General features: G+C 37.2%; 2 protein-coding genes across 2 annotated transcripts in view; one reads left to right on the forward strand and one right to left on the reverse strand.

Annotated features, from left to right (window-relative positions):
• Positions 1-26,222, reverse strand: part of LOC135709864 (uncharacterized) — a 949,216-nt gene that overhangs the window by 313,476 nt on the left and 609,518 nt on the right. The window lies entirely within an intron of this gene.
• The window catches only part of LOC135709869 (uncharacterized), a 147,776-nt gene continuing 144,571 nt past the window's right edge, over positions 23,018-26,222 (forward strand). Inside the window, exons 1-2 of the mRNA XM_065232302.1 lie at positions 23,018-23,351; positions 23,581-24,065. Of these exons, the coding sequence (XP_065088374.1) occupies positions 24,002-24,065 (64 nt within the window). The 5' untranslated portion in view covers positions 23,018-23,351; positions 23,581-24,001. The remainder of the gene's footprint in view (positions 23,352-23,580; positions 24,066-26,222) is intronic.

A 26,222-nucleotide genomic window follows, 5' to 3' on the forward strand; every position in this document is an offset into this window, starting at 1 on the left:
TGAAACCTCGGTCAGGTCACGACAGAGATGAACTAGCCTTAGGCTAAAAATCTCAAAATAAAGATTAAAAAAAAAATTACGGATGCTCCGGATCTTCCAGAGGGTGAGGTGACCACTCGATCGATGACCTTCTGATAAATGAAAAATTGGCATTTTGCTACTTATTGATACAGAGACAAATCAAGGCATACTACAATCACTTTTCTTAAATTTTATAATAATTGATCAACGAGTCAGTATCTAAGGATAAAATGAAAATAGTGCCGAAAGCAACGAACAGTCCTTCCGAAACGCCTGCATGTATGTTTTTTAGTTTAATTTTGCATTTACATGTTTGAGTGACATATTTGTGTATTGTGAACACTACAAATGTTTTGTCTAACCGTGAAGCAACAAAGTGTGCACATTATATCATCGGACAAATAAATGGTCGTAATGATAAAGTTTCAATAAAAAAAAATTTCAGCTTTTCATTCAAACACAATGTTTTTAAAACTAGTTTTGAGTATTCAAACAATATTTCAATAGAAAGAGCATCAAATCTTCTTGAACATGTGCAGCGTATTGTTCAAACTGAGAATAAAGTTAAATTTTTTTTCTTCTGGTTATCACATTGTGCAAGCAACAAATCATATTTTTGATACCTATACACCCAGTGATAAATTTTTACGTATGTATGATTTTAAAACGATTTGATTTTAAATGGTGCTGTTATTTCCTGAATGCGGTATTATTTAAAATTATGCCAAAAATTCATGATTATACAGATGATCAAGTAGCAAATGGACCACCGCATCGTCAATAGGGAAGTCATATGGAGTGAAATCAATAAATAATTCAATACCTTATCAATGGTATTCATGAGAATGAACAACATATAATAAGAAAACATTAAATTAATCTATTAAATCGTGTCTTTTATGTTTACCATATCACATTATCGACATGCTCATGCTCCAAATAAGCTGTATTTGCGTTAGGATTTAACCAAAACTGCCATGCACGAAAATTACCTCACGAGATCGGTGTCAGCTATGATTTTTACGGGCGTATTTTGAAGGATATAAACATATCGATGGTAAAACTTGGACACGAGCAATGCGAAACTTGTATTTCGGCACTTCAACATCAGAAAACTTCCGGACATACGACCGAGGCTCCTCCATCAAACGATTGTTGTGCCACAAGTAAGCAATACAGTGATCATCTTCAGCTATCCAAAGCATCCCGTGCGGAGTACCATGAGGATGGTTATGTGGTCAAATCTGGGCATGTAGTACTGGCGGTTGATTTGCAAAAGGTATTTCTAATGAATAATTATAGGTGGTTGTAATTGTGAGCTTACGCTAACCATTGTTTATCCTTTAAATAGGTCATTCAGCTGCCTTGTCTAGATGGATTTAAGACCGTTGTGTTCTCACAAAGGCTAATAGCCTTCAATGCAACAGTCGCTCCTGTCGGGAAGTACACGCAGACATTTCCTGTTCTGGCATGTGTGTGTGGAATGAAGCTGTGAGTGGCCGATCGTCTAATGACCTAGCTGGTTGTTTTCATAGGATTATTACCAGATTTAGTGGTGTGGAAACGCTTGTTTTGTGGCTGGACAACTGTGCGTCCCAGAACAAAAATTGGAATCTTTTCCTTCACCTCATGCTTCATATAAATTCCAAAATGTTGAGATGCAGTAGTTGGTTCTAAAAAATTTTTGAATCAGGACACACCTTCAGGGCAGCAGACAGCTTCTACGCCGCAGTTGAAGGTGCAATGAGAAGAAACCCATCGGTGACATACCCAGACTTTACAGCTGCTATTGAAGGCGCGAAAAAAAAAAAAGGTTTGGTAAGTTGGACATGCTTCCACAGCATTTCTTCCCCAACATTTTCACTGTCTCCCAGTACGTGCTAAACAAGCTGAGCCCTCGACCATGCATCGAGAAAATAAGAAGGGTTGTCATCAAGAAAGGCTGCTTTTAATTATAGCAGCTTTGTGAACGGTGACGATTTGAAAAGCTGTAATATATTAACAGTCAAGCACGAAAAAGTGGTTTCAGTGGAGCGCTTCAACTTGGAGGAACATTTGATAAAGAGAAGTCAACCATGAGGAATGGACTTGGACAGAAAAGCTGCATTGCTGAAAACTTTTTTGCCATTGGTAGAGGAAGGAAAAAAACAGTTTTGGGAAGAGTAACCTGAAGCCCATGGAAAACAGGACGGCTGATTTTTTTTTTTTTCGTCGCTTTTAAATGCCATTATTATGTTTTCCTTTGTTTTCATTCAACATTATGTATTAAACAGCACGAAAATAAGAATCTATACTAAAAATACTTGCTAAATGCCTTTGGTTGTTGTTTTTTGACGGAGAACTACTGCAACGCCCCATTTTCCGTAAACCCAAGATTCACTGACTCAGCGTAAACGTAAGCATAGAAAAGATTAGCAAATGAAAATGTTTTCATTCAGTTATGTAAACGAATAAACATTGAAGGGCAGCGTAGCGTTCATAGTGACCCTCCAAATGGGAACAAATAACAGGGCCATGCAGAGTAGCAAAATTAAAAACCAATATAAACAAATGAAGACGCCAGAGTATATCGCTACGTTCGAACAGGGTTGGACTCATGAAAGAGACCAGGGTGCCTTCCATTCATTTTGCCTAAAAAAAAGTTTTATTAAATTTTAGAATAATAAGATATTATAATGATATTTTGTATTTGTAAGTAACAAGAAAAGATTGTAATGTTTATGTTTGACGCATAAAACCTGCAAATTTAGCTTTGGCAGAGTCACAATGAGCGATTTTCTAATCGCCGCTTCGCGAAGAGTGAAGAGCGAAGAGTGAGTGAGATAAATGACAAAATCGCTTATTGCGACACTCGTGTAGCAAAATTGACAGGTATTATGTGTCAAACACAAACTTCACAGTCTTTTTTTGTTGCTTACACAAACAAAATACTAGTATAATATCTTATTATTCCATAATTTAATAAAACATTTTTTTATCCAAAACGAATGGAAGGCACTCTGAAAGAGACTAGAATATATGCTAATGAATTAATGAATGAACACTATGTACTAAGAATTAAGAGGGGGAAATGTTAGCCATATGGAAAGTTCTATCAACAGGCGGGTTCAAGTGACTTAAGAGAGGCGGTTTGGCCCGCTGAGAGCATGAGAGTACACATAGAGAGAGAAAGGAGTTGCATACAAGTTATGGCAAGAATTGTGGCTTGCTAGATACAGGTATGATTGAGAGGAAGGTTCTAGAAAGTAGGAGAAATAAAGAGAGTATAAGTAGTAAATGGTTAAGTACATGTGAGAAAAAGGAACCACTGTATCGTTGATTTTTATATTGCATATAATCTGAGTAGAAATGTATATAGTAAAAAAGACCCGAAGTTTTATATACTAAGAACGTTTTTAGAAGAACTAGGAGGAATGGGTTAATAACTGAGAGGGAACGTGATTTTATAGACTGAGACAATACTATCTCTACTACTAGGTAACCGAATCCAAAATAGTATGTAAAGGGAAAGTCAAGTAAATCCGAGTGGGGGTAAAACCCATAGTTAATATGTATTAAAGTAGATAAGGTGGGTTTAGTATAAAAAGGGTTAGTTCTTGAATAAAAGAGGGAGTTTTTCTGATGAGTTCATCATCCGAGGTTTGCTAGGTGCGGACAAGCACAGTTTCAACCTCAGGATAAAAGATCTTCAGAGTTGTTTGTTAAACAGTAGTCGGGATTACTGCCTTTTATTTCATAAAGGAAAGAAAGACCACGCGAGTTTTTGCTCTACGTTGGGCACTTCACTACGTCTTAATCGACTATACTGGGGTGCAAATCGAAAAATTGTATGGTGAAAAAAAAAAGTGTTAGGTTTTGAACGCTTGCTACTTTTTTCCAAACATGCCAATCGATAGGATATTACTTTTCAAATCTGCTTAAACAAATACGTTTTCAATTTTCCATTAAAAAAAACTTTTGATAAATGTACAAATGATAATGTTATCATAAAAGAAACGTTTTCCCCAAACCCAGTCGTCAATCGATTACCACTAGGTAGCACATCTTGTAAAAAAGGATGGACTTCGGATGTTAATCTAATTGCATATATAGAGGCAAGGTTGCAAAGACTCATTTCAGCTAAAACAATGTTTTTCTAAATTATGAAATAATTAGATGCCATGATCAAATTTTGAATTGGTAGGATACAAGAAGAGGTTGCAAAGAATGTGTTTGACATATTAAACCTGTTTATTTCACTTCATGAGAGAAACAATCAGCGATTTTTCACACATTCACTCACTCACTCACTCACTCACTCACTCACTCAGCGATCAGCAAATCGCTGATTGTGACTCATAGAAAGCAAAATTTACAGGTTTTATGTTTCCAACGCATACTTTGTAACCTCTTCTTGTAAGTTACAAGTAAAACATGCCATCATACCATCTTTTGGTTTTATTATTCCGAAAAACATTATTTTAGCTGAAATGAGTCTTTGCAACCTTGTATAGAGGAACCATATATGTTTAACATTCAGTTAAATGCGAAGAATCGTCAGGCAGACGGTTCTCCGAAACAATACAAGACCGCTGCAGAGAGATTTCGGTGTTATCAAGCCAACATGAAAGTAACTGGAAGAAATGCGTCACCATCTACTGGTTGGGACGCTGTAAAACTTCAAATTAATTTGTAACACCCTTTGGAGCTATGAATTTTTGTTGGACCTATCCAAAAATCAATCATATTGGACATATTTTTACCGGCGCAAATTTAGTCCAAGAAAGTCTAAGAAACTTCTTCTAAAATCTCATAACTATAAAGAAAAAGATTAGTTTTAATGACTAACATAATTTTGGTTTCATTATGTTTTCAAAATAGCTCACTTTGAACTAATTTTGACATCAACATGGCTCACTTTAGAACGCCCACAAGAGGAATGTTTACTTACATTTTCTAAACTTTTGTGCAGTAAAGGGCGAACAAGAAATAACTTTTTTACCATTGGGTAAAAATCAACCAAATTTTGCACACTTTCTCATTGATGTGTTTTGTGTACATGCTGTCAAACTCGAAGTCGTGTTTTTCGATTCACCGAAAATGGAGGTGAACCAACGCGAGTTGAGAGAACAAATTCTTTCCAAACACCTGGAATTTCCTGACCTGTCGCAGCGGCAGTTGGGAAAAATGTTGAACATTCACCATTCAACCGTCTCCAGAGTGTTGAAGCGGTTCCAGGAGCGGTTGACGTTGGACCACTGCAAAGGAGCTGGAAGAAAACCGAGACCGGAGAACAAAAAGACGGAGGGAAAGGTGAAGCGGATGATTAAAGCAAATCCCAACGTCTCAAGCCGTGATTTGGCTAAAAAGATCGGCATATCGCAGAGCTACGTCCAGAATGCAAAGAAGAGAGCTGGACTACATACATACAAGGTACAGAACTTCCCAAACCGCGATGAGCGGCAACAATCGACGGCAAAAACTCGGGCGCGGAAGCTCTACGAGAAGATGCTGACAAAGTATGGCTGCTGTGTGATGGACGACGAAACGTATATAAAAGCCGATTTTAAGCAAATTCCGGGATTGGAGTTTTTCACCGGCAAGAGCAAGTTCGATGTGGACGACAAATTTAAGAAGAAGAAAATGTCTAAGTTCGCCTCCAAATATCTCATTTGGCAGGCCATCTGCTCTTGCGGACTGAGGAGTGAGCCTTTCGTGACAAAAGGCACAGTAAATGGCGAGATCTACAAATCTGAGTGCCTCGAGAAGCACCTTTTGTCGTTCTTGCAGCAGCACGACGAAGCTCCGCTATTTTGGCCAGATTTGGCATCATGCCACTATTCTAAAAGTGTCCTGGAGTGGTATGAGGCCAATTCTGTCCATTTTGTTCCAAAGGACATGAATCCGCCAAACTGTCCGGAGCTGCGCCCGGTGGAGCAGTACTGGGCAATAATGAAGTGGGAACTTCGGAAGAGCAAGAAGACAGTCAAAGACGAGAAGGACATGTTAAGAAAATGGAAAAAAAAAACTGAAAAACTGGTACCGGATGACACTGTAAAGACTTTGATGGAGGGCATCAAGCGAAAATGCGTTCAATTTTATACTCAAGGCTCCATCGATTAACTTTTCTTTTGATTTTTGAAGTAAATATATGTATAAAACTACCCTAAATTTTGGTTTGATTCTAAACATTATAAGAAAATTGGCATGACATTTTCGGTGTCGCAATAATTTCGTGTTCGCCCTTTATAATACTACTAAAAGGTGTAAACTTCATGCTAGCAGACTATTATTTAATTAATTTAATTGAAAAGTTTGAATTATTGGCAAAATTCCTACTGTATATTTGTATCATGATTAGGCCTTGTTATTTCCTACATTGGTTTTCCGGTCAATTTTCTGTTTACTTTACTAGCCAGGATCGCATAATGAATTTTGATTCATGTCTAAAACTGGCTACTTTCCTAGGGGTATCCGGAAATTGACTGGATCCTGGCTATTCCTAATAACTGCCATTGAACTGGTTGTTGAATTTAGATGTGACTCAATGGTTTTAGATCATATTCAGAAACTGGCCATTTTTCCGAGGGGTTCGAAACTTGGCGTGGCCAATGTTGCACTGGGCCCCCCAATTGAACTAATTATTTAATTCTAATATGTTTTGAGGTGTCACATGATAAGTTGCATTTGTTTGAGGTCGCACTTTACCTCATGTCTCATACGAGCTTTTTTGCTGACTTTGAAATTCAATAATTGAAACCCCCTAGCTTTCAATTAATGTTGTACTAAGCACCTACTTATTGGAAACCAAACGTTTGATTTGAAAAAAAGTAAAAGTATTCTTTTTTGCATCATTCTACAAACACGCTGTAAACTACATAATGATGATGCATGATATTTTTTATGTTAGGGTTGTCCTCCAAATTGGAGAACAAAGTTGTGCTTAAACCCCGTAGAATCGTTATATCCCTTCCTCCCCTGCTTCTCTGACCATTTTTTTTTTAATATTGAAAGTACCATCTTCTGATAGGGAAAACAACTGCCTTTTGCGCTATCATAATATGAAACGTTCACTCTCTTCTTTGCTTCAGAGACCTAATTTAAAACTAATGAACTACTGAAAAAAATTAACATATTTTTCGGCAATTGTTTAATCCCACAACATGCATGGACTATACTTAGGTGCTACTCCAAAATATATAACGGCATGTTTAGGACCCCACATTTGAATTTTCAAAATTTATTACATTCCAGGAAAAATACTTGAACCAACATTGAACTCTAACCGAAACAATGAAATTCTTGAAAAAATTAAGATAAAGTATTATATAAATCAAAACTGCATGGCATACATCGATTTTGCGTAGTTCTACGTCATAATGCAGTCGTGTCTAGGACACAACCCTTTAATTTTTTTATACATGGGACAAACAGACTTCATCTTTTTTTACTATTATTTCAGAACTAACAACTCGATTTTATACTATGTAGATTAGACCTGTTCATTTTAAACGTGTTTTTTTTAATCAAAGGCAAGTGTCACTCGAACCATAACAGCAATTAATAAAATACCAAACATTTGAATGGCTCGAGTGACACTTGCCTTTGATTAAAAAAAACACGTCTACTGAGGATTCATATTTATGAAAAAATCATATATCAATGAAACAGTCATCGGTCGTCATTGAAAAGCAATGCAACTATGTTCTGTCAATCTAATTGACTTTTATTGGCTCTGTTGTCTTGTGAATTTTAGCTAAAAGGCCTTTTATCTGATTTTTATTTCTCAATCTATGAAATATACACGAAAACTATGTTTGAACGAAACTTCTAGAACAATATGAGGAACATTATGCTGTAGACTATACATTTTATATCATATGGGTGGAAAATTCGTAGAACAAATACTTTAAAATTCTTCACTTTTTAAGATATCTTCGAGCATGAAACTAAGTCAAACTTCAATAAAATCACTTCGAATAGTCAACTTTTGGTTACAAAGTTGATACATAATACATTAAACTTTGCTATGAAAGTTGTTACAGCAGCTTTCGTTGTTTCAGTCTCGAGATACAAATATTGTAAGCCGTAAATTACCTTAAAAACATAGATTTAACTTGAAGCAACTCTAAATCATCACCGATTTTGCTGAAAATTTGCACAGAAGTTCAAATTAACATGACGAACAGTAATCACGGTTGACCCGTTACATTCCGAACATTTCGTTTAAAATGAACAGGTCTAATGTAGATGAAGAATAAAAAATTAGGCCCACTAGTGCACGTATCTTAAAATCGTCGAAAAGTCATATGGGACTAATATGCGATTCTAGGCAATAAAGATCTATAGAAATCTAGCCCCCTGATGAAGACAGCACATTGTAGTCGAAATCCATACTTTCCACCGATACAAAATGCTAATGCTACACTTTTCTGCAATTATGAGTCTTCCATTAGCAACCCAATTCATAAATTTAATTATGTATTTATATTTTAAAATAATATATAGCATATAAGACTTAAATAATACGGTTGAAACGGTAATAAACCGGATGTGATGGATCAGTTAGAGATTTATTTTCCTGGAATGTTCAAACACACTTCCCTGACGCACTCATCTCTCATCATATGTTGCCATCAAATAATAACAGGTTTACCTTTTATATTCTGTTTCGCCATGCAAAACAATTCCCTGAAGCGGAATCATCCACGTCACCAGCTTGCGACAGGTGTCTACAAGACAAATTATGCGCGTTCAGAATCGTTGTAATTTCACTAGAAAATGACTCTTCAGGGGTGGTAGGTACATTAACGTTGGACTCAAGAGCATCCAGCCAACCAACCCAGTCACCTTTGTTTATGACACATAATTTACGAAATTAATTAGCATGTACGTTTATTTATAACACGTTCGTGGCTTCGTGAAAGTAATTTGCTTTGATTTTGCAGCCCGCTGGCTGCTGTGTTGTTCATAAGCATTTTTCATTGGTGCTCTGGGCTTTTGATGGAGGGAGGTCTTTGCGTTCCGAAGAATTTCACAAGGCTGACATACTGAGTTTAATTAGATTTTTCCACCAGTCAAGTTAGGTTTTTCATGGAAACCGAAATTGGCGTCGTTTTCCTCAATAAAATAGTCACCAATTTGGAGTGCAAACCTCACCATTATAAAAATAGACTTTTTGATTAATTACAATAAATTTAAGTTTTGTAAAATTATGTTGGATACCATGCGAGCATAATTTCCAAATTGGCTTTTAAAAATCGAATCAACAATATAAGTTTGTCACTGTTGGGCGCTTCTCAGGTAGTAGAAGAACATATACCTTTTGAACAGTCAATCGACAAACCGGCGGTGGTAATGACGGTACTTATGTTCTCGACACCGACACGGTACCGTACAACTGCCAACAGGCTCCGATGTTGCCTCACACGTTCCCACCGAGGTGTGGAAAACCAGTGTTCCAAGGGAAATACTTCAATTAGCGAGTTATTAAAAAAAAAGTCAACATAAAATAGAAGCAAAAAATTGGATCGCAAACCAAGCGAATCTTGTTAGCATGTTCAACGATGGCGACATAGAGCTTTGGAAAACGACTGGGATGCTGTCGCTTTTGAACTCAACCAGGGCGTGCAAATTGGGTCCCCATGCTAACCGAAAGCGTAAAGCAACCGTACGTTAAGCAGAGTGTGGTGAACCTGATTCTCAGTTTACTTCAAACTGAAAATTGTCTCTAATTGAAAGCAGGCATAAGCTCCGATAGAGCCGTAATAAGCCCAGAAAAATAACATGAAAAGTGTGAAAATTGACGGCAGCGGAACAAGCTATCACTTGAGTGCCGAAGAAGGTGTACCGATGAAATTTTCAGCTCCAGGATTGAGAATCGGAATTATAATGAAAATGGCTGTAATAAGCCTTGCTTTGTTGGCTTTGCGTTCATTTTGAACTGAGAGAGAGAGGGAGAGAAAGGCCGCACCAGCTTTGCGGAAGTTTAATCGAAACGAACGAACGAACGAATGCACAGGAAGCGAAACGGATCCAGCGAACTGTGAACAATGAATGGTTATTGGAGGCGGAAAGTAGGACGTCTGGTAGAGGGATTAGGCGCTAATTAGCTCCTTGCAGTTGCTCTCGTGACAAGCTATTTCGAGGACATGGAAAATGGCATACTGAAGAATATGTAACAGGGTGCTTGAGTTGCAGTTGGATGTAAAATGTGGGTTGAGATAAATTCTATAACTTTAAGCTAGTACAGGGAAATTATATCCCTTTTTGTTCTATCAGCAAGTAACGGCTGCGTTAGCGTTTGCAATGGGACATGTCCAAGGAATCAAAAATATCTCCAAATGACAAAATGACAAGCGATCAACGAGCCGAACGATAGCGCTTTGTCAGAAATGGAAAGCAGTAATGATATAATCTTCTTCCTTTCGTTCATGACAAACAGACCCTGTAACAAGGCTCGCTCGGGGCGCTAAAAAGAAACAACCAAAATGTTGGCAAGCTGCTTCACGAAGTAACGCCGAAAATGATACATGTATGTAAGGTCGCTGCCATGCTGACGAGGAACGCGAAGCCAAGCGTCGAGCAAATCGTCAAATAGCAAACACGAAAGTCCATCACTTTGCCGTAACCCCCTTCGAGATTCAAAGGGACTCGAGAGTGTCCCCGATACTCGAACAACGCACATCACTCAATCCATCGTCGCCTTGACCAATCGCGTCAGTTCATCCGGAAATCCGTACTCGAGCATAATCTGTCATGCTGATCTCGATCGATTGTGTCGTATACGGATTTGAAATCGATGAACAAATGATGTGTGGGCACGTTGTATTCGCGGCATTTCTGCAGAACCTGCCGAATCGCGAAAATTTGGTCCGTGGTAGCGCGGGCACCCATGATTCCCGCCTGGTATTGCCCCACGAACTCTCTTGCAAATGGTGACAGACGGCGGTATAGAATTTGGGAGAGTACCTTGTAGGCGGCGCTCAGCATTGTGATCGCGTGGTAGTTTCAGCAATCCAACTTGTCGCCCTTTTTGTAGATTGGGCATACGACACCTTCCATCGACTCCTCCGGTAATATCTCCTCCTCCCAAATCTTGGCAATTACCCAGTGAAGCGCTCTAGCCAGTGCTTCACCATCGTATTTTAATAGCTCACTTGGTAGTTGATCTACACCAGTTGCTTTGTTGTTCTTCATCCGACGGATCTCCTCCTCAACTTCTTGAAGATCAGGGGCCGGTAGCCTGTCGTCTTCTGCGCGTGATACAAGGTCTGTTGCCGTGTTGTGTTTAAAAACCAATCTACGGAACACCCTAGTAGATCGATTTCGGCTAACCGACTTTATGCCAGCTACATTTGGCGCCCAACTGCAGGTCTCAACATTTTGAGAATATTTGCTTTTGGCAAATTGGTGATGAATAAAATTTAATATTTGGGTTAATATAAAGTGAATCGTTTCGATAGTTCATGTAGTATTGCATGTAGATTGAACCGTTTAAAAGAAAATACTTGTTTTTGTTGTGAATTTGGGAATTCTTTCATGCAGTAAAGTACCGTGAAATTTTACGGAAAATATTCAATATGGCTGCCAGGTTTCCTAGAGTAGATCATTTAACCAGTGAAGAAGTAGATTACGAATTAATTATTCGTGGAAAAAAGGAAACACAAAGAATGAACTTAATGATAAGTATCGATTACTCAGAAGGAGTCCGCTTTGAGAAGCGTCCGAGAACGGTTGTGTGTTTTTGCTCCGCTGCGTGCTTTTTTTTTAGAGCTCGGGCTATCTTTGTGCTGCCGTGTAGTTTTTCGGTGCTCGCATTTGAATAGTTTTATGTCCCGGACGCGATAATTCTATTTAGAATGAGTTGTGCTGATGTTTTTCCCCTGTTGCTTTGGTGCCTGGTGTGCTCTCGCTCCCTTTGTTGACAGTGTGACTCGACCGCGCTGATCTATTATTAGGTTTTTGCGGTGTGCATTGCTTTTGTGCACAGAGTGACATGAAGAAGAAAAGTGATATTTAGTTATTGTGTGTTTGGATTCGCTGGAGGAGGAATTGTTTAAAAATGACTAGAGAAAATTAAGCATCGAGAATGCGCTCCCGGATGTATTGATTTGGTGAGTACGTTCCAGTTGAAGATTGTTCTCTCTAAATATCCCTTTTTTGAATACGTTTCATCAATCAAACATTATTATATGTTGGGTTTGGGGGGGGGGGGCAGCCTAAGGGTTTCAATGGATTTGTAGACTGGACAAGTGTTCGTGGATTTGCCAGTCCCTTGTCACGTGTTGATAGACGTACATCTTGTCGTTTGTCTTCCAAAGGTCTTCAATGAAGTTGATTCACCCAGCTGCAACAAACCATCAGGCAGAACTTTACAACCAGTGAAGTATCTGCAGTCATATGTAATCCTTGCACTGATGGTGGGTTCTATTCACATCACATGTTCCCCTATAAAAAAGTGAATTTGTGTCGCATATATTATAATCTCATCTGATTCTGGATTTTACAGTCAGCTTCACAGGTGTCAACCTCCTGCCCAGGAATAAGGAAAACTTCGTTAAAGTCTCTTATTGTGTTTCCCTTCCGACTGGGGGACTTGTAGACTTCGGGGCAAACTTTCTTTGACGGTGGTGGATTATTCCCTTCGTTCGCCTCCGTATCCGAAACTGGATACATCTGTTCCAATTCTGCTTCAGCCTCCAAGCGAGTCTTGAACTCTCTTTTTTTCACTCAATTGATACGTTCCCACATTGGGTTTGGCATGGAGAGCTCGTCTTTCGCTACCGCGTTTTTTTTTCCGGCCAGTGTAGGATTCCAGCTTCTTTCCAACCAGAAAGAATTACGGTTAGGCATGTTTGTACCACTTTAAATGGCATTTTTTCCGCACTTGAACTTGGACGACACTAGCTGACTCCCTTCCGAAACATTTTGAACTGTCACTTTTCTCCAGGCAACTTTGTCATCATAAAACTGAACGGTACCAAGTCAAGTCAAAATGGATAATAAATAAACAATAAGGTATTCAAATTTACTTTATAATTGCTATAATGAACCATTGTGCAGCGATGATCGAGACGTTTCCGTCGGATAAGATTATTTTGCGGCCGAGTGTCTAGGAAGCTATGGAAACCGAAATGGCTCTTGATTTTGTTTTATGCCCTTATAGTATAAACCACCATCGCACTTTGTGAGTTGCCCCAATAGAACCCTTGCTTTTGGTTTGAATCAGTACAAATTCGTTCTATTATATAAAAAAAAAAGAAGTATACATATTCATTTTCTTCCGAACTAAATAAACCACCATCACACTTTGTGAGTGGCCCCAACAGTATCCTTGCCGTTGGTCTAAATCGGGTCAAATCGGTTCTAATAATTATTTTATATTCAATCAAGTAAACCACCATCACACTTTGTGAGTGGCCCCAACAGCATCCTTGCTGTTGGTTTAAATCGGTTCAAACCGCTTATAATTAATTATTTTGGTCATTGATAAAATAAAATAAACCATCATCACACTTTGTGAGGGGCCCCAACAGTATCCTTATTGTTGGTTTAAATCGGTATACACACATCTAATAATGATCTACATCTCTAGACAGCCGGCTGTTTAGAGCATAAATCGAAAACACTTATAAATAACTACACAAAACAAAAGATCGCATCACTTATCAAGGTGAATCCTGATCCAACGAACCTAACCCACTAACAAAACCTCCTTCCTGTGACTTTTGTGGGATGCAGAGGTAAACACGGTCCCAAAACAACAAAAGTCACACACTAACATTCCTTCCCTCTCCCACCTGATTGCAAGGACGTGGCCGGTGACGTTATTGATCTTTAAAGGTAGGAGTCACTGGAACATGTACACTGAGAATGGCAGGTTACTACCAAGCCCCATTCAGTTGATTCTTTGTACAATTTCACTGGTTCAGATCAATCACGGAGTGCAACTATCGATACGTGCAGTCAGACTAAGCTAAGCTAAGCTAAGTATCGATTACTCAGAAATTTATTCCACAAAGATGCTAAAGGAAATAAGACTTACGTATGTACTTACACGATGGACCAACAATATAACTATATTGAAAAGAAAATTGACATGCTTGCAAGAAGATTGGAGAAAGGTAGCGACGAGAGGAGTATTTCAAGATTGAAACATTATTTGATGAGGGTAGAGCGTTGTGTGGCAGAGGATTTTAGATCTGTGATGATGTGAGAAGATTTGACAAGAGAAATTAAAGGATTTTTGTTACTAGCGAACAGAATGGACAAGAAGAGGGAGCGGCGATCTCCGATTACCTTCCGATTCGATCAGAGATACTATCTCTTTTCCTCTCAAGTATCTCACATCTGTCTAGTTCATTCCAATCTTTAACTTAAATTGTTTTTCTTATTATTAAATTTCCAACGACAAGTAATCCTACTGGGAGATTATACTCAATCCCACGGATCAAATTACATGCCACCTCAAATGAGAAAACTTACGCGCCAAGTGAGCGCATGAACAAATTAATGAGTGGAATTTCATGCAGGGATAATTTACTCTTGATATGAGTTCACCAGTTGCATACAAGTGAATTGGGATAGTGCGTGTCGTTTCGAATAGTAACAGTGAAAATTTGTAGCATTTGAACTTCATGCTACATTAATTTCATATCTTATCAGAATACCGCTACAAAATAATATATCATTATCCTTCTACTACGTCAATCTATCCAGCGGGACAAACTTAACGAATTTCAAAGCTTTCCGGAAAACCCGTGTCCCGCTGGATAGACATACTATTTCACCAATGACCAAGTCGATCGACCAGATTTCTACGGAAATGTGACGTACCAAATGGGTACTTTACGAATCTGTAATTCATTTTTAACGTACTTCTTATTTTCACTTAAATGCTCATACTGAACTTTTTAAATCGGTTAATTCTGGGTTTGATTCCTCGAAATTTTAGCCCGATTTCATAAAAAAAAACATTATACTTTAGTATTATCTAGCCAATTTGAGGACCAAAAACAGTTTTTTTTTATTTGCATCCCTGAAAAAATATACTAATTTTGAGCAAAACCGTTAATTTCATGAATAATTATGGAGACGCACGGTTGCTTGGAGAACTCCATCATGAGAAATGCCTTAATAAATTTCTGGTCGGTCATGTCATGTCATGAATTCACTTTCGGATAGAATTTACCGGTGATTTAAATAAACATTAATATTATTTGAAAAATTCCATTTTTTCGATGATAAATTAGACAAAATCTAATCAATTTATCAGATATCTTTCAGAAACTATTTCTGAATATCCTAGGAACATTTTCTGATCGGACATGACCAACGTACCTAACTGGAATTATTTTTGGATAGAATTTACCAGTGATTTAAATAAACATTTATATTATTTGAAAAATTCCATTTTTTTTCGATGATACATTAGAGAAAACCTGATCAGATATCTTTCAGAAGCTATTCATGAATAAACCTGGAACACTTTCTGATTGGTCATGACCAACGACCAGAGACCAATGACAGGGATTTTCAGGAATAGTTTCTGAAAGCTATCTGATCATTTGATCAGGTTTTCTCTAATGCATCATCGAAAAAAAAATGGAGGCATGTTGGTAATGAACGATCAGAAAGTTTTCAAGGCATTTCTCATGATGGAGTTTTCTAAGCAACCGTGCGTCTCCATAATTATTCATGAAATTAACGGTTTTGCTCAAAATTAGTATATTTTTCAGGGATGCAAAAAACATGTTTATGGTCCTCAAATTGGCTAGAATCTACTTAAATATAATGGTTTTTTTATATGAAAACGGGCTAAAATTTTCCAAGAAATCCAATCCCAGAATTTACATATAAACCGATTTAAAAAGTTCAGTATAAGCATTTAAGTGAAAATAAGAGGTACGTTTAAAATTAATTACAGATTCGTAAAGTACGCATTTGGTACGTCACATTTCCGTCCCGAGTAGCACACTTTCATCACAATAAGTTACAGCAACTTGTTTATGACTGAAATAAGTCGTTTATAAGTTTTTACAATTTATTTGTGATAAGCGTGCTACTAGGGGTAGAAATCTGGTCGATCGACGTGGTCATTGCTGAAATCTTAGACATAACTCTCGAAAGTTGTTTATCGAACAAGCATTTATCGGTCAATTTAAAAGTATCGTAGTTTGTAGCAGGGTTGCTTTCACTCACTTGCTATAAAAAAATGTTTTTCGGAATTATGCAATCATTAGATGATAAAATGATATGTTGTACTTGTAAGTAACGAGAAGAGGGCTTAAAGAATGTGTTTGACTCATAAAATCTGTCAATTTTGCTTTCAGAGCGTCACAATAAGCGATCTTATGATTCGTGAGCGTTCACTCAGAGTGAGCACTCACGAGTCGTAAAATCGCTGATAGTGACGCACTGAAAGCAATATTGACAGATTTTATGTGTCAAACACATACTTCACGTCCTCATCTTGTAAAACTAACAGGTTGCTTAGATGTTCAATGTTGGTTTCAATCAGCGATGACATGTATCCTGATTTTTATACATGATAAAAGTTGGGTTGGTTTTAAGGCTGTAAAGCTGTAGTTTTCAGGCAAATCAGCTAGACTAGATCAGTGTTCACTCGGCTGTCGACAGAAGTAGGCCGCTCTCAATGTGTATCACGATGAAAACAACCGTTTCGTGATGAGTGTGTAAGTGCTGACTACGTTTTGCATCCACTGCTGCAATGAAAGCGCTCTGCCCCCCGTTGGCGGTACTGCCATAGAATGAATCCACTGGAAGCGGCTCCCGTTCTGATGGAGGAGGCTTATTGGATAGCGGGAGATAAAGTATTTATTGTGTTGTACCTTTTGACAATAGTTTTAAGATGCCCTTCGATGGTGGGACTAGAAGTATACTACAGCTGTCAACCCCCCTACATTTATACTGCGGTCCATTTGGGTAATTTTAACTAATAGTTTACATCTGGATAATTTTCAAATAAGCCCGCTATTCTACCAGACGTATTTCAGACAAACCAGTAATCAATTTTGACAAAATATTGTCAAAAATCGGACTATCAACAAGAGAGGCATTTTCGAACATTATAATTTATTTTCGAAGTGCCAGTGACAATTCATTAAGTGGAACACATCCATAGGCTGGGTTCAATTTTTCTAAATTTTTACTTAAAATTGACATTTCGAAAATAAATTATAATGTTCGAAAACCTCTCTGTTGTTGATCGTGTGATTTTCGAGGTGTTTTTGAAAATTGATTCAGAAATAAGTCTGGTACAATAGCAGGTTTATTTGAAAATGTTCTATCTGTCAAATTTAAGTTAAAATACACCAAATGGAACACAGCCACACAGATTCAATTTTAGGTATAGGATTTTAGGTATTATTTGTTTAGGTCGCTGCCATACTGAGAGTGAAGAGGCACGTGAAGCGTGAAATCGAATTTAAGGAATAATATCAATAACATGAATTCTTTTGTATAGAACGCTAAGCACGCCTCTTCGCTCTCACTATGGCAGCGGCCTTAGCGTCCTATGCTGAATCAACGGTAAAACTAACAGGTTGCTTAGTATCATGATTTTTATACATGATAAAAGTTGCGTTGGTTTTAAGGCTGTAAAGCTGTAGTTTTCAGGCAAATCAGCTAGACTAGATCAGTGTTCACTTGGCTGTCGACAGAAGTAGGCCACTCTCGATGTGTATCACAATGAAAACAACCGTTTCGTGATGAGTGTGTGAGTGCTGACTACGTTTTGCATCCACTGCTGCAATGAAAGCGCTCTGCCCCCCGTTGGCGGTACTGCCATAGAATGAATCCACTGGAAGGAGGAGGAGGATCGAGGAGGCTTATTGGATAGCGGGAAATAAAGTATTTATTGTGTTGTACCTTTTGACTATAGTTTTAAGATGTAATGTATAGTGAACAAGAATCCTCAGCTCTGTAAAGTTTATTCGATTGAGCTTTGTCAAATAAATGAATAAACAACAAGCTAGACTAGATCATTTTCAAGTATCAAACATTAATTATGAAGGCTAGTTTGATGCATTTTTCAGAAGTATAACGAAAAGATGAATTGATTTGGTAACAGGGTATGAACAATCTCAATTGAACCTTTGCAAATCATGAATTTTGTGATAGAGCAGATATTATTAAAATGTTTGATAAAAACTCATTGTCCTCCTTTAACTTTAAGAAAAGGAATCATTGCTCTCTTTAATCTCAAATGAAATGTCCTCCTTTTCAAGTTTTTAATATGGTGATCCTAAACATATATGAGGGGCCTCCCTTAGCTCAGTCGGTAAAGGCGCAGCTACAAAGCAAGACCATGCTGGAGGTGGCTGGGTTCAATTCTCGGCCCGGTCTAGGAATTTTTCGGGTTGGAAAATTTCTCGTCTTCCCTGGCCATAGAAGTATCATTGGACTTGCCACACAATTATACCAATGCAAAAATGGTACAGGCGTCGAAAGCTCTCAATTAATAACAGTGGAAGTGCATCTATAGAACACTAAGTTGAGAGCACACAATAAGCTAATATGCGATATGAAATAAGCTTGAAATGCGAAGAAGAAGAAGAAGAAGAATAAGAAGAAGAAGAAGAAGAAGAAGAAGAAGAAACATATATGAATTTCATAAGCGTGACTTATGAATGATTTTCGGGTAACATGAGGTAGCTCTTATACGCCTTTAACCATTTCATTTTTCCAAGCGTTGAAAGACGAGAGGTCAACACACGGCACAGTGGTTCCTGGCTGGCCAAAACCTCAAAAAATAAAGTGATATTTTTTATTTCAATATATTTTTATCATTTTTACATGTTAAGAGTATCTTAAATTGAATGATTTGTGCAGTTCTGTTGATTAAATATTTTTTTATGGCTGTATTAGTGTAGAGATATCAATTTTTTTTGTAAAAATCGTAATGTTTCTTGTTTCTGTTTTGCTCAAATAAAGCAAAACATAATGCGTTTATAAACTTGGTTGCTTGGGGAGAAATGTTTTTCGGCTTATTTCACATCAAATGGATGGTAAAAAAGAGTGTTTTAGTATTTAAGTGACAGTTTCTGATATAAAAATTAGCAAAAATTAATTTTTTTCGCATTTAGACTAAGCAAAACATATGACGGACACATCCGCCCACTATCATTCAATAACCAAAAGATAGCTAGAAAAGTTAGCTTTCAGATAAGCTTTAATGTGTTTTGCGATTTTTTGCGAAAGATGTTGAAATTAGGAAAAACAAGTAAAGTGTTCTTTGGAAAATATCCGTTTCTTAGTTTTATAATCTGCGGTGTATACTGTAGCAAGCTTCACAATGCCTTTTTCAAAGCACACCAACACGCACACAGATACACACACGCACCATGTATCTTTTTCTTTTGGTTCATGAGTTGTGATTTTTTTTAAACAAGCAGGTTAGGGTGGCCCCTAGACAATTGGCATTCTTTAAATATCTTTTTATACGTTCATTTCTCGTGAAATTTTTATGCCATATACTTAAAAAACTTTTTATGACGCATATTTTTGCTAATTTGTTATCTCTTTTATTTGAAAAGTTATGACTAGTTTTGTTGAAAAATATTACTTATTTTAAAATTTAATTAAATGCTTTAAACACAAAAAGCTCTTGCAGTTTTTTTTTACCAAAAATGAAGTTAATGAAGTTAAATGTTTGAAAATCGGTTTGCTCCATTTTGAAATATGACAATTGAAAAGAGTCATTTTTTTCGAAGAAAATAGCCTTTAACTTTCTAATCAAAAAAGACAGTAACCTAGTTGCTTGAGAAAAAATATGCGTCATCAAAAGTTCTAAGTGAAATCAGAATAATGTGTTTGCAAGAAATTAACGCATAAAAAGATATTCAAAGAAAATCGATTTTAGTGGCCACCCTAACCTGCTTGTTTAAAAAATCATAACTCATGAACCATAAGAGATAAAAACGTTGTGCCTTGTACAAAGTTGCTTTGAATTTAATGTTCTACAACTGTTTAGAACACTGCCTTGGTCTATTTCAAATAATAAATAGTTTATATTTTTAATTCACCAATTTTATGGACCACCCTAATTTTACGAACATAAAAAGATTGAACAAAAGATATGAAGCAACTTTCTCTGAGAAACCATATACCTAAAACTGACAGTTTGTGCGCAAACATTTTTGTCGTCCTAGGTAAATACGGCTGGGACCATTGTGCATTGGTTTTGGTTCCACTATACTCCTTTTTGTGACGTCTTGATTGTCAAGTTTTCTTCGTACAGCTAAAACACATCTATTTCAACTGTTTTTTTTTGCCTATTAGCAACTATTTTGAGGTTTTGGCCAATTTTTGTTCTAAGAAGAACCACTGTGCACGGGCCCCCTAACCCCAACGTCAATTTTCCGGTTCCAGTCTGCTCAGATTTATATTTTTTTTTGTCAACATTATTTTTCACAAGGCAATTCAATAAAATTCTCACTCATTTCTTATGGCAATAATTCATAAGTGTTTCTTATGGAATTATTACGTTCTTTTGCCTGCGAATAGGGGCAGAAAAGTGAACATCGTAGGAAGAATAAATTGTTCTCCGTAATTTGTGTGCTAATATAAAGCTTCTAATTTGAAAATTTACTTAATTTTAGGAAAGTTATCGATGAAAAATAAATTAATCTGAATGTACTACTAGATCAACAATTCTGATATTAGGATTTGTTTTATGTGTGCACGTACACACTTTTTTGCTATACGCCATTAAACATGACGTTTATTTGAGGCACACATATGTGGCATAGTAAAACACATGATGTTCATGTGTTGTTTTTTTTTTTAATTTTTTGAGGATTTTTTTTTATGAAAGTTAAGATCAAAAAATATGAACTTCAGGACACAAACTAGATCCAGCAGATGAGACTGACATCATTCCTTCGGAAATTTTAAAATATTAAACAGTCTTCGCAATATTCAAACCCTAACGCCACTTCTTCAAATCCCTTGTATGACCACCATCACCACACAACCCGACCGCGAGTTTCCAGTATGCAAAGATGTAAGTTTAGTGCTCTAATTAGTTCCGCTCTTAGCTGTGCCACTTCCATCTTTAACTTATCACCCATATTGCAGCGTCAACGACAACAACGAAAGAATAGACATTCTACCGTGTAGCTGAACCTTTACTCGCTGTATACGTATCTTAACATTGCGACATAGGGTAAATTTGCCTTCTATGGACCCCTTCCTTTAGTGGACCACGGATAACTGCAGTTTTATAGAAAAATTGGAGCAATTTACAGGGGAACTCCATCGAGAAGCACACAGTAAAAAATTAATTTTAATATCACATCAAAATGGACGCAAATTGTGGGGTAAAATTAAATGCCAAAAAGGACAACATTTTCATTAATACAGCGCATGAACTGACACTACGCTGCTTTTACTGCATTTGTTTATTGTTTTGCCATACAAATTACATGAGATTTTGGACATGATTAAAATGCATCGTCTTGGATGTAATATTAAAATTTAAGTTTTGCTGTGCACTTTTTCCGACTCATCTACATGGAAAATTTTGGTCAAAAACTATTTAAATTAGAGTAAATTAAATTTTGATGAGAAGCACATCAGGAGCTGTTAAATAAACAAAGCGTCCAAATTAGGGCACGAAACTTGGTTGTGTGCCTTAATGGAATTTTTGTTTCAAATTTTTTTCATTTCAATGTTTTTAGTGTCCGAGTCGATCGTTCTTTGGCGTTTCGTTTCAGTTTTATTGTTTTGCTGTTGCTCTGCAATAGGTGTTGGTTTGGAAAGAGAGGGCCACTGCTTACTGCGTTTGATTGTTGTTTGTTGGAGTGTTTGGTCTTGTTGATGTTGCTGATTCCACTGTTCACGCTGTTACTGTTGTTGATGCTTCTATTCTGCTGATCAGTTGGGGGATTATTGTCCTCGTTTGCAGTTGCTATTGCCACCTCAGAGCAAAGTTGTTTGGGATGGGATTTGCACCCGCAACTACGGCATGTTTTTACTATAGTAATTTCGTCGTCAGCGGTTATGTACGACGAGATGGAGAGAGTAAGCTTAATTTTGACAACGCGCACTCCATTACTAAAGCCTGGAAAATAGCTCTTCCAGACTTCTATTCGAATGGCTATAACTTCACCATACTTACGCATATGATCAATGATAGCCACATTATCCATGTCATCCGGAAGATCATGTAAGCGCACGTCGACCGCACTGCTCTCGACGTAAATTGGAATCAAGATCTTCTTCCTTTCGTATTCCTTGAAATGCTTCAGGTGGTGAGCTGAAGCGATTCTTTGTACCACTACGTCACTTTTCATACCCAAATACACAACATTCTTGACATTATGTTCCTGGATATATTTTACCAATGACATGTCGAGCTGCAGCTCATTGTCCAAGAATGTTTTTAATATCTGAGATTCACGGCCGCTTCCGAAGAATTGATGTGTCTAATGGCAAAAAAAAAAACACGCACGTCGCACAAAAGATGTTCGAAAGTATTGTCTGGTGATACAACGTCCGATCAGTCTGAGAGATGGATAGCAACTGAATATATGAGACATGTTTTGCCTATTTTGGATTAAGTTTAATGTAATTCAACGCTATGTATTATTTGTACCTTGTAAATAAGCTGGATTCTTATGGTTAAGATAACATTTATTCTAAACGGTCCATCATAGGATGTAAACAATTATTTAATGGTCCATTAATGTTAATGATGACTTTAACTTGCAATGCAGATTTTTCTGCATAAAATCGAGTAATTTTAAACTATAAAACGTATCAGTCATACTAAGCAAAGGATAAACGAGTACCTTATAGAAAAACATTGCTGAAACAACAATTAATAGATCATGAATAGGTAAAGCAGCTACCAGCGGGTCCATCATAGGTCAATTTACCCTACTGTGTGATAATCACCACCAACTGCGATCACGACGACGACGATGCCATACTAACACCCTCCATTCCCCGGGGCTAATCTCATTCCATTTGTGGAGCATTTAGCTAGCAGATCCTGCGGGGATTGACTGCTGCTCTATTCTGGTGAAAACCGGGTCCGGATACAGAAAACTTTAACTTTGTGTGTGTGTGTTTTTTGCAGGAAGTGGAAGGCTAGATTTTGTTTTCGGTGAAATTTCCTTTCGGAAAGGTTGAATATTTGAGTTTTAGTTTTTGGAAGTGAGGATAACATGTTGATTTGATTATGACACGAAAACCGGACGCCCGTGGTTTGTCTATGTGACTTGCCAATGATAAATTGTGTTCCGGAAGATCAAAGGAATTGGACAAACGCAGAAGTTTTAGTGATCTAACGCCGGTTGACGAAGAAATTTATGCCTTTAAATGTATGTTTATGTTCATAAAAGAAAGAAATTTAATTAGTTTATAGTCGGATGGGAAAATCCGATAGTTCAACTTTGCTTGTTATGAGTTGAGACGAGGCAACACAATTTCCCATGCAAAGTAAAGCTTGTTCTTGGTACATACATTAGGTGAATATTAACTTCACCCACCAAACAGTCTGGTTCAAGTGCATATTAAGCAGAGTTGTTAGCTAAACAATCCTCGTTCAAGCCACCGGTATTCAACGGATGATTCCATCTCTCTACTCGTACACCCTCGAAAGAGTGAAGAATAAACACCTCGAAGCTAGCTGTGTACACTGCAGTGAATAAAGCGCATAAAATCCCTCTACCGCTACCACAAATACGCTGTAGAACCGGAAGTATCCTCGAGTGGCTCTTAAAACAGCAACAGCAGCAGCTTGAATAGGTGCAACCAGGGTGCAACAACAGCTCCTTGAAAACACCATATCGGTTGTGCTCGTGACGTTTCTCTGTAATCCTCGATTGCCCTCTAGGAGGACGACGACGACGACGACGACGTGGTGGAAAACAGCTCAGGCGCGAGGGAACGTATCATCTCCAGCAAGTGCGCACCTACCTACATAAACGGAGGTGTTGCTGTTGTGTAAACTTTAGCGTTCTCCACGAAGATGCCAGGAGTGGTGTTCCTCGTTAGTGTGCCAACGGCGAATTATGAACGAGCACTAATTAATGGTAAGAAATATTTTTTCAGCTTAAGTTGCTTTTAAGCACTTGTACGACGATGACGACGACAGTGGCAGTTTTCTCACAGGTACGGCGCACAAAGGAGTACTTGAGGCAAAAAATAGCAAAAACTCTAATTCCTTGGTTTTTGACCCAATGTTGGTTCAATGTTTGCGGGTAATATGTTATTTTGTAAATTTAAATGAAAAAAAAAAAAAACAATTTATAATTATTTATCTTATAATGTTTATGAACGATGTTGTCAGATTCTTTCAGTTTTAGGGCCATTAGGCTTTATGGATTATTAGACCGATAGCCATTAGGTTGAATAAGTCTGTTGTGAGCCGAATTGTGAAACATTATAAATATGAACTTACGGATTTATTTGGAACAATAATAATCTACAGTCTAGGACTTAATTTTATCCTGAATAGAGTTTTCAGTCGCACTCAGTGCTGTGTTCCTAAAATTTGAGCTAAGTAGTCGCACCCAATATTGACCAGCGCCCTTAAAACATTAATCCACCTAAAATAACGATGCGTTCACCCCCGACGTTGATGACGGTGTTTGCAAGTAGTCTATTATCTAGTTTATATGGTACGTTGCAAAACATTTGCATTTTATCGAGCAGCACCGTACTCTACAGGTTGCGAAGGTAGCATTTGTTACACAACAAAAACCCGGAAAATCGCTTTAATGTTCCTTGAATATCTATAAAGTCCCTTTAGTGCAATTCCACGCCAAATCGGTCAGTCACCAAACTTGACTATCTTCGATCTGGATGATACTTGGCACATATTTTCAGTATGATAGACCAAGTATTTTCCGCAGGAGAGGAGACCCTTTTGACTCAAGGGTAATTTTTGAAAAGGGCCTATGTGTTTTTGCACACATACTTAAAAAAAATGTTGTTCGAAAACAGTTGGTTGTAGAAAAAAAATTACTAAGAAGGAGTTGTAGGAAACTAATAAGGCTTTATGAAAAAAATTACACGGAATTTTTTTTTTTCGTTTTTTTACAAAAAAATTAAAAATATACCTCAAAATTCAAATAACAAAACAAAACGTATTTTTGATTTTTTTATATTTTTTAAATAAAAACTTGAATTAAAAGCAGAAGTTTTGAAAACAACTCCAGGATGGACAAACTTTTAATAAAAAAGTTTTTCTAAGGGCAACTTTTAAGGCATTTTTGAAACTTTCATTATTTACGGCAAAATGTTCAGTTTGATGTCAGTATATGATTGTAAAAATCATTTCAAACGATAATGCTCATATCGATAAACTTCCTGAATATAAGCGTTTTCGAGAAATTTCAAATTTACTTTCATCATAATCAATTTTTTGTAGAAAATATGCCCTTTTCGTAAGTTATTCATGATTGTCCATCAAATATGATAAGTTTTGCAAGATATGCATGTACTAACCTTCAACTTACCCTTGCACCAATAGACTATTGGAAAATTGGTTTTAAACTTATAAGATAAATAAGATAAATAAATGAAATACCTATGCGTTTTTATTTGCATCTTACATTTATTACTTTCGATCGTCTTTAATAATAATAATTTGTACATAAACCTTTTCGTTGGATATATTTTTATTTGATGAACTTTTGATTGGCATGTTTTTATATGTTATGAATGGTGCGTTCTTCGTCAATCGAAAATAGTTTCGCTGATAAAGGGTGATACGGTCAAAATTTGGTCAATATCAACTTGACGTATTTCTTTCAATTTTGCATTTAAAAAACCTGAACACCCCTCAGTTTGAAGGTGTGTGTGTGTAGAATGTTGCTCCTATTTTGATTTTGGAATTCACTCTTCAGTTGTCAAAATGCCGTCCAAGCAAGAAGAGCAGCGTATCAAAATTTTGCTCGAGCATCGCGAAAATCCGAGCTACTCGCACGCAAAGTTGGCAAAATCGCTAAAAGTTGCCAAATCAACCGTTACAAATGTAATTAAAGTGTTTGGGAAACGTTTGTCGACAGCCAGGAAGTCTGGATCGGGGGGAAATCGAAAACCGGAAGCCGCTGAGACGACAAAGAGAGTTGCCGGTAGTTTCAAGCGAAACCCTAACCTCTCTCTCCGAGATGCCGCAAATAAGCTGGGTGTATCGTCTACAACCGTGCATCGAGCCAAAAAACGAGCCGGACTATCGACTTACA

Source organism: Ochlerotatus camptorhynchus, unplaced genomic scaffold (genome assembly GCF_037179485.1).
Source record: "Ochlerotatus camptorhynchus isolate MF236.1 unplaced genomic scaffold, CSIRO-AGI_Acam_v1.1 ptg000367l, whole genome shotgun sequence".
Classification (NCBI taxonomy): Eukaryota; Metazoa; Arthropoda; class Insecta; order Diptera; family Culicidae; genus Ochlerotatus; species Ochlerotatus camptorhynchus.